Source organism: Tiliqua scincoides, chromosome 2 (assembly GCF_035046505.1).
Source record: "Tiliqua scincoides isolate rTilSci1 chromosome 2, rTilSci1.hap2, whole genome shotgun sequence".
Lineage (NCBI taxonomy): Eukaryota > Metazoa > Chordata > Lepidosauria > Squamata > Scincidae > Tiliqua > Tiliqua scincoides.
This window is the reverse complement of record NC_089822.1, coordinates 41,127,893-41,145,988: the sequence shown is the minus strand read 5'-3', so window position 1 is coordinate 41,145,988 and position 18,096 is coordinate 41,127,893. Positions and strand designations below refer to the sequence as shown.

The 18,096-nt window shown below is 40.5% G+C and overlaps 1 protein-coding gene across 1 annotated transcript in view; it reads left to right on the top strand.

Moving 5' to 3' along the window:
- KIAA0825 (KIAA0825 ortholog) overlaps positions 1-18,096 on the top strand; it is a 309,279-nt gene that overhangs the window by 83,756 nt on the left and 207,427 nt on the right. The window contains exons 9-12 of the mRNA XM_066615910.1: positions 768-918; positions 4,552-4,742; positions 9,842-10,024; positions 17,555-17,668. Of these exons, the coding sequence (XP_066472007.1) occupies positions 768-918; positions 4,552-4,742; positions 9,842-10,024; positions 17,555-17,668 (639 nt within the window). The remainder of the gene's footprint in view (positions 1-767; positions 919-4,551; positions 4,743-9,841; positions 10,025-17,554; positions 17,669-18,096) is intronic.

The window sequence follows — 18,096 nt, the reverse complement described above, 5'->3', positions numbered from 1 at the left end:
CACTTGCTCCCATTCATCATTTTTACCTTTGCTTCACCCATCTTCCCTTTCTCATCCCTCTGTTTTCTCACCACTGTCAAAATTTAGTTTGAAACTTAAGCCTCTCAATCTGTTTCCTGAAGTAATTTTGCCAAGATGGTAGTTTAAATTCTACTACAAATAATAATTCATATATTTATGTACATTTTAAACAATCTGACATATTTCATTTTGGAACACTCTAGTTAAAAACAACAATTTATTGAGTTTCACATTGTTTAGACTTTATCACTTAGAACTGTATTTCAACAGTAAAATATTTATTCAGCTTAATGATATAGGGCTCAATCCTATCCAATTTTCCAGTGTCGGTGCAGCTGTGCCAATGTGGCGTGCGCTGCATCCTGTGGTGAAGAAGCAGTCAAAGAGGCCTCCTCAAGGTATGGGAACATTTATTCCCTTACCTTGGGGTTGAATTGTGGTTGCACCAGTGCTGGAAAGTTGGATAGGATTGGGCCCTTACACATTTTTATTTGCATAGTGGACTGGCAGTACTGTTTGTCTAAGGCAGAGGAGTAGTACATATTTGTAGAATAGCAGATGTGGAGTTTCAAAAAGCCTCTATAACAAAGAACAGATATAATCGTGAATGTGGGTTTAGATTTGAGAATTAAGAGGAAACAAATGATTGATACTTAATAATCCAAACCATTTGTAGGAATGGGGATTGTCACCTCCTGCTGCACTGCCCTTAAATCTTTCTGGCTTTGATCATTCCATTTGAACAGGCCCTTATTCCTAGTGCCTCTTCAGCGATATCAGGAATTGATCAGCATTCTACAGTTTCAAATTACAAACTACTGCGTCAGAGTTTGTGCTACAAGCATTTTACAGGATGCCGAGAGTCACTACTGGGACGACTACAAAGCTTTTTATGAGGTGTGAGGTTAACTTATTCTTCCCTTTACCCAAATGTGTCTTACTTTTGTCTGTTGTTTTCAGTAATTTGAAACATAATTTCAGCACTCAGTCTTTCATTGTAAGGCTATAGTTCTGCAGTTGTTTTCCATGCATATGTCTCATAAAATCCCATTGTATCTACACACTACTGTATTCAAATTTAAATCATGAATTTCTGGAATTATAGATTCTTTGTAGGTTCTTATCTGCATATATACGTACGCTCTGCAACATTCTTAGTTTCAGTTTTGAAAATCATCCCTGAGGCCACAGTTTCCTTACATAAAGTCCTGTCAAATGTCTTCAAACTATTTAATTCAATATCTTCCAGACCGTGTGACAGTACAAAATAGTGCCCATAAGAGAACTAAGAGAGAACAAAAAAAAAATTAAATAAAAATTAAAGGCTCCTGTGACCCCCCCAAAATACACACCTCAGGAAACAGAAGCCTGTCACATCTCTGAATCTCTGGCCCTGCTTCTTTCCAGTCCTCCTTCATGGGGGGCAAGTCATTCTTTCATGTGTCTGTACTGGTTTGATAAGTAAAACATTCCTGATGCAGTGGCACAACAGCCTGACTTCAGAGAAAATACATCCCAAACAGTGACTCATACAGAAACACAAAGAATGAGTTTGCCTGAGGACTGGTAGTTCATGATTTTGTACTGACTAAAAATAAACCTTTATAGATGTAAGATTATGTCTCTGGTTTGACTTCAGAAGCCAAGTGTTGAAAGTATTCTGTAGGAAATACTGTATAGAAAAGTAGATCTGGGAAATATTTTTATTAGATTAGCTCAGTGGTTTTTAAACTCTCTAGGAGAGTTTGCACCGCTGTAAGTCCTTGCTGGGATGGGGGAGAGGCAGCGGGAGCGGGAGGAAGGCAGTGACACTATCCCCAGGATCGCATCACTGCCTCCTCCCTGCCTCCCCCTTGCCCCTGCCCCTTAAAGGGAAAGAGGCCAGGGCCTTCAGTCGTGACGCCCCAGTTTGAATACCACTGGATTAGCAAATTACATTTTAGATCATCTTTAATCAGCATGCTGAATAACAATATTTGAAATCAATGTGGAACCCTGATTTCAAGTTCTGGGTAAGGAGATCATGGTTAATGTCCTTGTTGACATAACATTTAACCACAGATAAGACTAGTGATGCAGAAGAATTATCGCCTGATTCTATCTCCCACTATTGGAACAAATTCAACTGTGCCTCAGGAACACACCTTGCATCCGTTGGCGGAGGGGACATGATTGGATAGCCACCAGGAAGTAAATAAAAATGTTTTTAAAAATTTATTTAAAAATAAATTTAAAACTTGCCATATTTTTGAATTATGCTTTTAGTGTAACAAACATCTGCTGAATTTTTCAAAACGTATATTTTCTAATTGTCAAAAATAAAGTTGTCTATTTGTAGATAACATCAAATGGCTTATGTAACCCAACTGCCTGACGTACAATTTAAATAAAAGCTCACATCTGATTTATTGTGTAAAACTTGAGAAAATAACAGATGTTTAATTTTGAATACTTAGAAATAACGAATGGCAAACAAGGAAAAAGTTCCATTGGAATCTATAGTCAGAACTCAGTTCATTTGATCGTATGCTTGTAAAGCTTTAATGATAACATCATGAGAAAATTTTTAAATAATAATAAAGTTAACATATATTGGTTAGTAGAATCTTCATAAAATTAATAACAAAGCCTTACATTAAAATTACATAGTAATATTGCAAATACAATTGGCAATAAAGCATGCATACCGAACGGAAAATATTTTTCAATATGTTCAGACACTTAAAAAAAGAAATTGAATTTGTTTTAAAAGGCTTCTGAATGTTCCAAAATTGTTGAATGGTATAATTGAAAAAAGGATCATTTTTATTTTTGTTAGAGCCAAATAATATACAGTTACTCATAATGTAAACTTACTCATAATGCCTGCATATTATTTTCTTGCTATTGTTGAAAATTTAGAATACTTAAGTGCAGTCCTGAGCATGTTTATTTGGAAGTAAGTCCCACTGCATTCAACAGAGATTACTCCCAAGTAAGTGTGTTTAGAATTTCAGCCCCATTGATTTTATTAGCATTCATAAAATAAAAATACAGATTAAAATATATTCTAAAATAGTAATAAAATGTCAACATAAAATCATTTGTTGATAATGATCTTGGAAACATTGTGTGCAGAGAGCTCTACTGGTAAGATGTTTTTTCTTCATTATAGTGACCAATAGTAATAGAACTTCATAGTATATTGTATATTAGGCAGGAAATTATAATAATCTCTGGTCTCTGACTAGATTTGTATGAAAAAAAATCTGGAAGACATCTCAGAGTTTAGACTATTATATTTGTTTCTGGTATTGTTGAAATATAATGAGGTAGTATGGTTTTTAAAGAAAATCCCAACAATGAATGGAAATTTACATATATTCAGTAAGGAATGTTGGATGCATTGCTAAAATGCATTTCTACACAGCTACTACTAAGTGGCTGATTTGTCGCCAAATGATTGTGCTTCCCCATTGAAGGGTCTGGGCCAATAATCTCCAAATAGGGAATCAACACCCCATATTCTGTATTGTTGAATTATAGATAATGAGAGCAATCCAAACCTGCACTAGAGCAGGCAAGCCAGGAGGCTTGCACAGCATCCAGTGCAGGATCATTGGAAGTAGCAGCTCAACCAGAGGCAAGGGAGGTGCCTCTGGAGGTGGCACAAGTCCAAGGAGAGCGGAGCAGCTTGAAGCTGCTCCGTTCTCTCCGGGGACAGGGGTTGGAATCCGGTATAACTGCCGGGTCCCAGCCCCACCTCTGGCTCCCCACGTGCCCACCCCTGGGCCGCCCATCACCCACCCTCCCCCTGCCCAGGAACGCTTCTCTCCCTCCTCCTCCCCGCCCCCCCATGGCTACTTTTGCTGCTTGTGTCTGCGCAGGCGCGCCAACACAAGCAGCTGCAGGGAAGCCGCTGCGGCTTCCTTCCACAGTGGCACAAACATGCTTTACAGCACGTTTGTGACCCTCTTGGGCTGGTCCAAGTCAACTTTAGGATTGTGCCCAACGTGGCTCAGGTGACTCTTGGAGTCAGCAGGGATGGAGAAATAGATTGACAGGGAGATACTCCTAGCGAAATGTTTAGGAACCCATCCTAAGGTGACAGACTGCTAGCTTTGGAGAGTCTTGATCCTGCCATAGCATAAGATACTTATATGCACAAGCCAAGTCAATGAGATTAAGTGTTTCTCTACAATGGAAATTCCTATTAATCACGCAGCTTAGTCTATATGCACATTTTTAATATTAATAAGTATATAGTGCATCGTGTTTTCAAAGTGAAATTTAAGGTGAGTGCATTTGGGGAAGACAGGTTTATGGTAGTTCAAATGTTTGCAGTTGATTTGTAGAATATGGACTTCTAACTGAAACAGAATATTTATGTTTTGTTCAGTCAAAAATATGTTTTAATTCTTGGGAAGATTCTGTACTGGCTATTCAGTATCTCAAACAATTTCCTCTCAACTTGAATAGATTAGTGTCACTGAATCCATTGACATTCAGGAGGATGTGTTTCTATTGTTTAACATTTGGTGGTTTTGCCAGGGGGAAAGATGCTCATTCTCTGTCCAGATGTGGCATTATTTCTGCTGTGCTGTTCATCATGATCTATGGACCGTTCTGCCCCCTGTGTTAGCTCAGGAGATTCTAACAGAAGTGTTGGAGGAATCTTTGGCACTCTTGGCTTGCAGATATTTTCAAGCCCGGCCTAGTTACAAAAGGACACCACAAATCAGGTAATGATTTATCAGTACTTTATGTTATAAATGTTGTATGAATGTTTTGTATCATGTGTTATTAATATTGCCCTTTTTAATGCCAATAAAGGTTCCGAACTCGAACTTGAATATTACCCTTTGTTGTTCCATGTCGGAACTTCAGACTTTCTGGCCACAATCCAATAAATGCCCATACTAGTTTTGCTTCCTTAATAGCAGCAGGGAGTTGCTGATCAGGGTTAAGAATAAATACAGGGGAAAGGTCACCCTTTGCCTCCATCATGGTCCTGATCCAATGACAGCTAATCTTTCGGCAAATAGCAGCTGGGGGGGAGTGCTATTCAGAACTGCAGCAAGGACAAAGTGGTTAAATCCCTTCTCCCCCATATCATGTTCTTTATCATTATCAGGATCTCCATGGCTGCTATTTAATAAAAAACAAACATGCAAGAGCCAGTGAAATTTTCAATGTACGTAGTGTGTAGTTTTGCCCATTAAATTCTTTTTGTCTATACAAGGCTCACCGAAAACCATGGTAGAGTTCTATGTAAGTACTAGTCTCCTGGGTAATAAGAAGCTGCTTTTGAGAGATGGTGGCACCTGTGTTTTGCCATTTGATGAACTTTATCTTATTTCTTCTCTTCCCATCTCCAGTGCCAAAATTTGTGAAGAAAACTTTGTCCTTCATTAAGGCTGCAATCCTATACACATTTTCACAGGAGTAAATCCCATTTAACCCAATGGGACTTACTTCTGACTAGACACAGTGGCATCACTAGGATTCGTGTCACCTGGTGCAGGAGGCCTGCGCATCACCCCATGCAGTGGGTGGGGCAACACCCCACATGGTGTGCGTGGTGATGTACCATTGCGCCAGCCCCACTGGTTTTTTGGATGTACCTTTTGATAGAACACAGATATTTTAATGTGGTTTGTTTCATTGCATTCTGCATGAAATTACACATTGATTGATATGATGGTATTATTCCTCCAAATTCTGATTTTAGTGATTTTGAAAACTTGTGGAGTCACACACACACACACACACACACACACACACACACACACACACACACACACCCCGTGTCAACTTACTAACACCTTATTGCAGCAGTTCTCATACTTTTCTGGGTTCTCAGACCCAGTGGGTCTCACTGGGACCCACTTTTTAGAATGACAGTCTGTCCAGGACCCATTGGAAGTGATGTCATGGCCAGAAGTGACATCATCAAGCAAATTAAAATAAATAATTATAAATAGTTAAATTAAAATAAAAGAAATGATTAAATAAAGGGGAGCCAGTCCTGTTCCACCAAGTGAGTTTTCTCTGTAGTCTGCCTGCAATAACACCCCCCCCAAAAGAATCAGTGAGATTTCCAGCCCTCCCCAGTGCCCAGCTTAAAGTCCTTCTATTAGGACTTCTATTAGGCCTAGGGAGGTACGTGGGGCGGCTGCAAGAAATAGGGCCTTCTCAGTAGTGGCACCAACGCTATGGAACTCCCTTCCCCTTGACTTAAGAATGGCTCCCTCTCTTGAGACCTTTCGGCAAGGCCTGAAGACCCTTCTGTTTAAACAGGCCTTCTGAGTTCTCGGCCTTTTAACATCTTTTTAACATCTTTTAATATTTTTTACAGGCCTGATTCTTTTATGACTTGCTGCTGCTCTATGCTTTTTTTACCTATTTTTTTACTCTGACTACTGTTTTTTATGATGTGTTAATATGTTTTTATTTGTTTTTAAATTGTTTTTAATATGTTGTAAGCCGCCTTGAGTCCCTTCGGGGAGAAAGGCGGGGTAAAAATAAAGTTATTATTATTATTATTATTATTTCAAGCACATCAGTACAAAGACCCACCTGACTTTACAAGTCTGAGTGCCCAATCCTATGCCTGTCTACTCAGAAGTAAGTCCCATTAGAGTCAATGGGGCTTACTCCCAGGAAAGTGGGGATAGGAGTTCAGCCTCAGAGCCCAAGCCTATGCATGTCTACTCAGAAGTAAGTCCCATTAGAGTCAGTTGGGCTTACTCCCAGGAAAGTGTGGGTAGGATTGGGCTGTGAGGGAAACTTGGCAAGTGCAAAATAGAAAACTTTCCCCTTATCAGCTCAAGCCTGTTTGTTGGTTCTTTCTGGGGGGGTGGGGAGGCTGCCTTTTGGGGCTTTTGTTGCACTCGAGTCCCATCAGATCGGGACCATTCTGGTGTCCTCACATTCTTTGCCAGACCTGACCACCAGTCAAGGCATGTCTGCCTACTCACGAGTAAATGCTATGTGAGGCTGTTTCGCTTCCCATAGGGCTCCATACACTGGCAGCTGGGGGGGAGGGACCTCCTCCTCAGGTGTTTTTGGTCTGCATTCATTGTATCAGGACCATTCCATCGCTGGAGTCCTCTCAGTCTGCCCTTTTGATGGAGGAAAGCAAGGTCGCCTACTCGCAAGTAAACACGGCCACGTAGCTTCCTTTCCCTTCCGAACCGAACAAACTCGCAGCTGGGAGGGGGAACCTCCTTCTTGGGTGTTTATGGGGGGCTGTACTCATTGGATCAGGACCATTCTGACGTTGTTGGGGTCCCCTCAGCCTGCCCTTTCCGATGGACTAAGGCAAGTGCACCTACTCGCGAGTAAACGCAGCCACGTGGTTCCGCTTGCTTTCCATAGGGCTGAATAGGGACCTCCTTTTTGGGTGTTTTTTACAGGCTGCATTTACTGAATCGGGACCATTTTGGTGTCGTTGGAGTCCTCTCAGCCTGCCCTTTCCAAAGGACTATGGCAAGTATGCCTACTCGTGAGTAAATGCGCAATACGGCTCACTTTCACTTTCCATAGGGCTCCATGCATTTTTTCCTTCCGGTTTTTTGGCCATAACTTTTGAATGAAAGGAGCTATCTCAACGGGGTTTTTGCATTGTGTTCCGCTGGTCATTCCTCATGCCAACATATGGCATGATGTGGTAGCTTGTAAAGGCGCAATTTTAGCACGTCACCCACAGGGCGTGTCACCCCCCCAGGGTGCGTCACCAGGTGCAGCTCGCACCCCCGCACCCCCTAGTGACGCCACTGACTAGATATACATAGGATTGTGCTGTAAACATTTTTTTGTTGTGGATATTTCTTAAAATGAGAATATCTGATGAAATCACATTCTGTTTTGCGCATGTGCAAAAAACTGTTTTCTTGTTTTTTTCCTATCATTACATAATGTTCCAATCAATCACTGTAATTTCACTCCTTTGCTGTCTTGCTATTTCATACTATGGTTTTTGATCAGTCTTAAACTCCATTTGCCATATAGTTCCCATGGTAATAGGCAAACTGTTAAAAAACTGCCACTAATCAGTGACAGAAGATAAATTATAGAAGTAAAAGCTACAAAATTAGCATGGTGTTTGGTTCAGTGATAGAAGAGTTTTCATAAGAAAATATGAATAACCTGTAAGGCTGAAGCAGGGAAAATTCATCCTTTTGTTGTCACTAATACAACATGTGCATACAAACTGCAAAGGATTTGTAGCTTCAAAATGTGACTTATGTACTTATGTATAATTCTAAACTATATGATATGGGAGATTTCAGTATTTATGAAAATACTTGTTCATAGAAAGAATGCCACCTGATAGGCTAGAAATTTTACTTTCTATGTAATTAAAAAGAACATAGTTATATAGGATGGCCCTCGGTGTCCATGGGGGTTCCATTACTGTATGCTGAAAAATGTGTATAATTGAATCCATGGATTTCAGGGGCCTTAAAACCTGTGAAGGTGACTTAAGAAGTGGGTTCTGATCTTGATTTTTAGCTTTGTGGAGACTTGGGGAGCTCTGCAGGGGAGACTGCGACTCCCTGCAACCCATGGAGTCTGGTACCTGGTGCAGATAAGTGTAAGCCCCCCCCCCCGGCAGTGATGCAATCCTGGGGATCACGTTGCTGCCTTTGCCCCTCCCCACCCGTTAAGGGGCAGAGACAGGGCCCAGGCTGGTGGTGTTGCACCCCATCAGTTTGAGAAGCCCTGGCCTACGCTTTATAGATTTACCAGTTTTTAATAAGGCTTACCCCTGAAATTTTTGTGTATTCTGCTTCTTCATTATTATTGTATTGTCCTAAAATTAATTGTATTTTTGTACTATAGATTGAATACCCCTTATCTGGAGTTCTCAAATACAGAATATTCTGATATACATAACTTTTTTGAGCGCCAACAAGACTTTTTTTTTTTAACTTTTGGCCTAAATAAATAAAATCACAAACTTTGTTTCATATACAAACCTTATTTCATGCACAAAGTTATTACAAATATTGTAGAAAATTACTTTCAGTCTATATGTATCAGGGGTATATGAAATATAAATTAATTTTGTGTTTAGACTTGGGCCTCGTTCCTAAGATCTATCATTATACGTATATATGCAAGTATTTCAAAATACATAAAAATCTGAAATTCAAAATGTTCAAAGAGCTTCAGATATGGGATGCCCTACCTGTATTGTGCATTTAGTCTTATATAAGCTGCTTTGACAGCGTTGTTGACTGAAGGGTGCAATAGTACGTTTGCTAAATAGACAAATAAAAAGAGCATTCTGCCAGCAAAATCAGTCTGGTCATCCTTTTGTATGCCAGTTTCTTTTTGGGGAAGGCAATGGCAAACCACCCCGCTTTATAGTCTGCCATGAAAATGTTGGGGAAGCGGGGGCGCCCCAAGGTTCAGTAATGACTCGGTGCTTGCATAGGGGACCTTTCTGTCTTTTCTTTCTTTTTAGTCATTTTGAAACAAATTTTAATTTTGAAATTCTTCCTTAAAATTGTATTGATAAAACCTATAATCTGGACTCCTTTACTTGATAGAAATCTAGGATATATTGTATCTGTGATGTAGCAGAGGAGTAGTAATATGTGTCATACTGAATTAACATACAGTATTTCTATGGCAAATAACTATGAATTACCTACTTGAGCTATTATAGTTGTTTTCTTTCATTAATTGTGCCTGATGAATTTCAGATAATACAAAGATGAATTCTTTATTTTTATAATAAAATTCTTCTTTCATTGTACCAAATAACTTCACAATGTCTGTTGTATTGCATCTTTAGATTGCTTTAGGGCTCTTGCTTTGTCTCTTACAGAATAGATGTTGTAGCAATTCTGATGACCTGTGAAAGCATGCTGTGGTCGATTTGTGACTCTGTGCAAGAACTTTTGAGTCCACATATGGACAGAAATCCTCACATTTATAAAATATACAAGCATTGCAATAATCTACTTACAGCAGCTGTCTTTTTAACTGTACCACTGGAGAATCTATATATGTAAGTGTAATCCAATCTTTTATGATAATTATATATTTATCATATAGTGGGTATCTTTGTGTGATGGCTGCTTTTCAATATAATGATGATGCTCCAAAGTCTGAACCTGGGGTTGCATCTAAAGCACTATAAGTTTCATGTATAAGTTGAAAAATTCATGCCTACAAATTGACTCTGAAAACCTGGGTCATCTTATACATGGGTCAATACAGTAAATAAAACACAAGCTTCTGGGAACTTCTGGGAAGCTTAGCAGCTGTCTGGTGAAGTGAGGGGTGGGTTCCAGCTAAGAAGCAGGACACAGGGTGAAGAAAAGGAGTAATTTTACTTACCAGTATTTACAGTATTCGGAAACAACCATTTAACTTCTCCTCCAAACAGGAAGAGAAGTCAAGGCTCTTATGGGAATTGTAGTCTTATGAGAATTGCTACTATGAAAGTGCACTGTATTCCTCACAAAGCCTACATCTCCCATAAGTCCTTTAATCTCACTTCCTGTTTGGAGAAGAAGGTAAAATGTCTCTTTTTTTCTTTTTTTGCTGCTGCCTGAACAATTTTTGGTAAGTCATTTTCAAAGAATTTCACTCAGCCCTCAGTTTTACCCCACCCTGGTAAAAAGCATGCCAGCGTTCAAGGCTTTCATTTAAATCAGGGGTGTCCAAACTTTTTGGCAGGAGGGCCACATCATCTCTCTCACACTGTGTTGGGGGCCGGGGAAAAAAGAAATTAATCTGCTGCAATACACACATGAAACAGCAAGCAATGGAGTGAGCCCTTGGCCTGCAGCTCACGCAAGAGGTTGAACAGTCACCCTCACATTGAGAGCAGTTGTGCTGGGCCAGCGTGGGCTGCAGCAAGTATCCGGAGGGCCAGAGACTAGGGGCTCCCCACAGGCCAGATTGGGAGTCCCAGTGGGCTGCAAGTGGCCCCCAGGCCGGGGTTTGGGCACCGCTGATTTAAATCAAGCAAGCATCCTTCTCTTTAGCAGACCCTTCTACTCCTCATTCCATTTTGCAAATGTTTGGCAGAGGTGTGTTTTTTTAAAACATCAGGATGTAATCCTTGTTTCCATTTGAAACAAAGTCCCAGGCTACAATTCAGTGCATTATTACTTAAAAATAACATCCATGGAAAGCAATGGGTCTACAAGAGTTGCAACTATGTGCAGCGGCACTTGCTCACAGTCATTCCTTGATGTTTGTCTCTCCACTGTGAATTGAATTGCACACTACCTGTGTTATAAGTTGTTTGTTATATGTAGAGCCTCTGGCTTAACATACCAGGCACCTGAAAGAAAGATTTGATTAATGGTTCTACTGGTATGTTGTTTACAGTGCACTTACTCTGATAGTATTTACAAAAAGGTTGTGAAGACCAGAATTTAAAAAGTTAATGAATAAAAATGTATTTTACTATATTTTTGAGACTGTACAGTTCTTAGGTAACAATTACTGGTAGGTTATTTTTCAGGATCTGGCCTTGGGTAAAATCAGACAAAACTATAGTCAGACACCTCCTTAGTTTAACCCCTGCCTGACTTATCTGAGGTTCATAGAAAATTCCATTATTTTGGCTCAAAACCTCCTCTTGACTTATCTGTGAAATCGACTTATAGGTGAAGTATCTGCAGTATGCATAGAGCTAGGGTTTCCTGCTCCCTCCTCCCTTTGTAACCTTACATGTTTCCTGAAAAACTGTTCTTCAGGGTCAGGGGACCCCCCCTCCCCTAAAAGTGCAGCATGGTGCATAGGGGAATGCTGTGGGAGGAAAGAATAACTGGAAATTGAGAGATTGCCTTGTGTTGCATGTAAGTGCCTTTCCACTTGTGAGGGAACCTTTGAATACTACCCTCTGATTTCAGTTGCAAATGAGAACTACTGCAAGGTGTCTTTATTTTTTTCCTTCAGCAGGTTTCTTTGGGGAGAAAAATGTGGCTAGAATCTGGTAATCTTGCCATCTATTTGTCTTTTTAACACACTTAGGGATACGTAAATGTTGGTGATGTCTTTGGCAATGACTATCTAACAATCCTATCTAAAACCCCCTCCCCCCCATGCCAATGCAGTGGGTACAGGTCAGGGAAATTGGAAGGCTGAAGTCTCCTTGAGGTAATTTGTCCCCTTGCCCCAGGGTACGTCCCAGCCTGCACAGTGGGTCTGCTTGGACCTGTACTTGCTAAATAGATGGTGCAAGTCTGAGTGGATCTGTGTCAGTATCAGGCCCAGGAAGGGAGATAGGGAGATATTGTGTGCACAGCCGCTGCCTATTCCTCCCCCTCCCAGGCCCGATTCACCCACCTCACTCCTATTGCTGCCCTCCCCCACCCCAGCATTTTGTTCTTATAAATATTGCAAGAGGTGGTTTCCTGTTGTTTCTTCTGCACCTTTATAGACTGTAAGCTAAAGCTTTTGAGACAATAAACCATTTTTTTAGGTATATAAACCGACCATTGAACTTTTTTGTTGAAAAGTGGTAATAATAATAATAATAATAATAATAATAATAATAATAATAATAATAATAAAAGAAATAAGTTTCCATAAATATCATTTAGAAATAAGAAATAAGTTTCCATAAATATCATAAATAGCATTTAGCCTCAGTTGTTTTTTGCTTTTCTTTTCACCTGGTAATGGAGTTGCAAGTTGGGCTACTCAAGTGTGGGTCTCTGGGCCCCAGTAAAGTATATACTTTGCCCTTTGCTTGGGTCCTGGCTCTGACCAGAAGAAAATGCAAGGGTGTCAGAAAATCCTAGGAAAGGAGGTTGATAAAATAAACTGGCCTAAGAAACCAAGGTTTATCTTGATAACAAAGAGGAATCTGAAAAAGAAAGGATAGACGGAAGAAAGGACAAAGATGTATCTTAGCCTATCAAGAGGTGTATCCAGAGATTCATTGGCAAGTGATGCTGAGGTTCACATATAGGTGGGAACTCAGTATTCATGGGGGATCTGTTGTCGGACACCCTGCAGATATAAAAACATTGCAGATAAGCAAATCCGCTATTTTTGGCCCTTATGCCTTTTGAAGGGGACCAGAGCTGTGCTCTGTTCCCCTCCTGAGGGCATTCTGAAGCCCGCAGAGAAAGCGCGCGTCTGCCCACTGCCTCTGCGGGTTTTGAATGGCCCACAGAGGCGAAAAAATGCCACTGGCGTTTTTATGCCTTTTGAAGCATTCTGAGGCCTGGGGAATCCAGAGGCTTATTGGATACTGTGGGCTCCCCACGAGCCGGATTGGGGGTCCCTGAGGGCTGCAAATGGCTCCTGGACTGACATTTGGGCACCCATAATCTACTATGTTGGGAGAAAGGCAAGAAAGAAATTTAACAATGTTGAACAAAAGGATGAATGGCAAGTCTTTTACTGCTCCAGTCCACATTGCTTTGCTTTGGCTCAACTAGACCTGTCAACCCTCTCTTAAAACTGCTTTTTTTCCTTTTTATGCATGCTTTATTGTACTTTGAGTATAAAGTTCCCACAAATATACAGCTAATATATTCTTCTCTGTGTGTTTATCCATTCAGTTGTGTCTGACTCTTGGTGACTTTATAGGCGAAAGCTCGCCGTACTTCCCTGTCAAGCATGACTTCTTTCAATTATTAGACGTTCCTCTTTGTATCTGTTTTGATGGTATCAAACCAGTGCGTTCTTTGCCTGCCCCTTCTTCTTGTCCCACTAACAATTCCAGAACATAATCCTTATGTTCTATGTATCCTTATGTTCTATATTACTAAAAATTGGTTCTGTTTAACGGATAAATCCCTTTAAGAAGTTTTCAAATTGCTCAGTATAATTTCATAACCAACCTTTTCAGTAAAATGCAGTGGCGAATAAGAAGTTGTCATAGTGATTATAATTCAATATTGTAAGAATCTGGACCATACCTCTTCTTACAGTTCTAACTTCCATCCATCAACTTAACATCTTATATTAAGAGTGGAGGAAAGAATGCTTTTTCCTTCTAATACTTAACACAATTGTGTGCTGTTACACTACCCTTCCTTTGAGATTGTAAACAAAGTGGTACAACATGCCTGTTTCTAAACTTAAACCCAGTGGGCTTAACATATTATATCCAGAGAAAACTACAACAAACTTACAGTTGATCAATCAATAGTTGTATAGAGTACTTTTTACATACCATTAACAAGTGCCAGTGATTGCCATCTTTGTTCCCTTAGAGAACTAAAACCTGTCTACAATCAATAAAGCACATCAGGGATATGGCATATTTGACTCAATACTATGTGTCTTAAACCACTTCAGAATACAGCATTTCTTTTACTCTTCTTGCAGACAACAAGCATTTCCTTTTTGCAGATTTCTGTGGATTACATGTTGTAAGCATTGACAGAAAGAAACTAAGCAGGCAAGATAATACATGCTGGTGGTGGAAAACTGGAAGCATATGTTCATTATTGTTACCAGTTGAAAAACAGATCAGCTCTGAAAGCAAGTGCAAGATTAATTTAACTGATAACATTGGTGCTGGCTTAGGGCACAATCCTAACCAGGTCTACTCAGAAGTAAGTCCTACTTTGTTCAATGGGGCTTACTCTCAGGAAAGTATGGTTAGGATTGCAGCCTTAATATGAATGTTGTTAATTTTAATAATCTCATAAGGTAAATAAACACAATTTTTCTTTCTCACGAAAGACTAATACTGTGGCACTCAGAATTTTAAAACTAAATCTTCTTTTGTGTTAGTATACATGTCATACCTCATTATCCGCTGGGGTTCTGTTCTGGAACCCTCCGTGGATAAAAAAAATCAGTGGATACCAAATCAGTGGAAAAATAGCTTTACAGACCCTCTTCTAGGTTTCTTACTCCTCCATTGTCGTCGCAGAATGCATGGGTATAGATGTTATACCTCATTTAGCCATGAGATGGGATGAATAATGGAATAATTTCATTCTGTTAGATTCCATTATTCATGCCATCTAGTGGCTGAATGGGGTATAGCATATATACCCATGCATTATGGAGTGACAATAGAGGAGCAAGAAATCTGGAAGTGGTTCTTTAAAGCTATTTTCCACTGATTTGGTATCCACTGATTTTTATTGTGGAGTCAGACCAGCCTTCAATCTTTACTTTGCTGGATTCTACTCCTTCTTTTACACAGATGGCCACCCCACTTCCAACATGCCCCTCCCTTTCCCTCCTGTAGAGTTTATAGCCTGGGATTGCAGTATCCCACTGATTCTCTGCTTTCCACCAGGTTTCTGTTCTTCCCACTATATCAAAGTTTTCCCTAGTCACCAAACATTCCAGTACTCCCCTCTTCGCTCAAGGACTTCGGAGTTTGCTTAAAAGCACTTGTACATGGAATCTCCCAAGATGGGTTGCTTATTAGCTCCTTCATTCCTGCAACCTCTCATTGTGCGAAACTGTCTATCACATCCCATTACTCTTCCATTTCCAATTCCTTTTCCTACTCTGTCTCTGCCTTGTTGTTCTCTAACCCCCCCCCCCACATCCTCATCCCATAGGGATGAGGAGTCCCAAACCAGATGCCCTTGGCTCCTGTCAGCTTGTCCACAGGGCTCAGTTTAGAAGCTGCTCTGTCACATGCTGATATGGAGAGGTAAGTTCATGCTAGTCTCCCTAGGCCGGCAGAGTGGTTTGAGAAGGGCAAGGGATGGTGGAACTGGTGCGTTCTGGGGTGGGGCAGCGTGGGCAGGGTGGGTCCGCGGGGGTAGTGGTGCCAGGATCTGGCAATTCGGCCGGATCGTAACCCCCATCCTGGGTGGCCCAGACTAGCACCAGGCTGCTGGGATCTGCATCACCTCTTTCATGGTGCAGATCCGAGTAGCCCCATTCGGGCCGCTGTTGTGCAACATGGGATAAGGGGAAGTGATTCTCCTTACCCTGGGTTGTGTCTCAGCCAGCCCCAATCCTGCACAGGATACAGTGCAGGCCAACCAGCCTGCCTGTTCCAGTTCAGGTTAAGATTGGACTTTAAGTCCAATATCAGGTTTTAATAGTTCTTTATCGTTTCACAATCCCACCATATATAGGCAATAGGTTTGCCCCAGCAACTGGAAGTGTATGTGGTTTTTTGCCTCTCTCTTTTGCTTCATCTTTGTCTTTATTTTTCCCATTAATTGTTTTGTTTCTTTAAAATATTCACATACAGATTTGTGTGTTAAAGTAGTTTTTAGAAACTGCCTAAACTCACGCAACTTATACTGAATTTCAGATTATTTCAAACATCAAATTTTTTTAAATTTTACAAGACAACAGTATTAGGATTCATCATTTATGCATCTCATCATTTCACACCAGCACTGAGATTTACAAGATCAGTTCTCACCTTGTCATGCACTACAGAAGAATAACACAACTCTAACATGGATTTTCGCCTTGGTATCAAATACTCTCACAGATGCTTTCCCCAGCTTTGAGACAAGAGCCAGCTGCTATACCATATCTTATACATGAAGCACATTTTCTAGTAGTTATGGTTATGCATCAATGAATATAGTATGAAAACTAAACTATATAGATATGGTTTATACTGTATTACTATGGTTTTAAAGTAAAAATTATCCTACTTTCTTCAAGGAATATCTTATTTCTTAAATATACTAATCTTCTAATCAGAAGGCTGCTTCATATGTTAGTGTAGCTGGGGGGGGCCATAGGGTGCACTGCCTCACCTCGAGCACTGCTTTGCCTCACCTTGAATTTACTGCTGCAACATTTCCACTTGCTACCTACTTTGTCACCCCTGCCCCAAAACCTGTCAGATCTTTTCCTACTTGCACTGCTCCTCATTTGGAAAAGGCTGAGCTTGGGAGTGGAAGAAAAAGTGTGTGGACGAGGAAATAGAATGGTGGCCTTCAGCATGTCTCTGAAAATTCAAAGCAGAGCAAGGAGAAGGTGTGGCTGGTGCGGAGGCCAGACCAAAGGGGGAGGTCTGCATTTTAGAATGGGTTGTCCACTTGTGCAGTGTCATCTCCCATTCTTTTCCCAGGGAGCAGCTTTACCTCCAGGGGATTTGGATAACCATGTGGGGTGGTAAAGGTATTTGAGGACTGCTTCTTTCTAGTTGCAGCTTGTGGTACCCCTTAAGAGCAATCCTTGAGACTACCTTCTGAAATTGAGTCTGTTGTGGCACAGGAGGTACATTTGGGGTGGGGAACAGATGGAAACCAGAGAACTACCATCTTCCTTCACTCCCAAGCTGAAATAGCTTTTGGTCACACAAGTTGCTCTTTAGATCAAAGACAATTGTTCTACTTCTACAGCCAGGATGGTGTGGTGGTTTGGGAGGTGGACTTAGACCTGGAAGATCCAGGTTTGAATCCCCCCTCACCCACAAAGCTTCCTGGGTGACTTTGGGCCAGACACTTTCTCTCAGCCTCACCTACCTCACAGGGTTGTTGTGAGGACAACAGGAGGGGAGTAGCTGTGTACACTGCCCTGAGCCCTTTGGAGGAATGTGAAAAATAAATAAATACTTCTGTGTTTATTATTAAAGGAATATGATGTGTTATTACCTTGAACTGTTTGTATTTTCCAGAACATTTCAGAATAGCTTTGGGGATCCTTTGCCCTCAGATTTTTTGGAGCCACCCATTAACCAACCATTAAATTGGTTATCTGCCATAACAGAATATTCCCCATCTTTCCTGAAGTGAGTATCTTTGTATGATGTTATAGATAAAAAATCTATCTCTGGACTAGAATCTATCGCTATAGACTAGAATCTATTCCTTTATGATGCTTTTATTGCCAACAAACATAAATAAATATTTCTTACAAAACTAGTTTAAATAAATTTAATTAGAACTTTCCGAAAGGTTACATTTCATGTAAGGCTAGACTTAATGTGGCTTATCCCTTATGGTTAAGGGATCAGGAACAACAGGCCATGGGGGTTGCATACTCAATGTGCTAGCCCATCCCATCTATATCACAAATTTCCCCAGTCCTTCCTCTGACTAGGCACTGACCTTAACTATGGTTGATGCAACTACAATTGAAAATCAGGGTTTTAAGCTCTTTTACAAATCCTGATCAGCATCAATTTGGTTTAAGATGTATTGGGAATTCACACCAGAC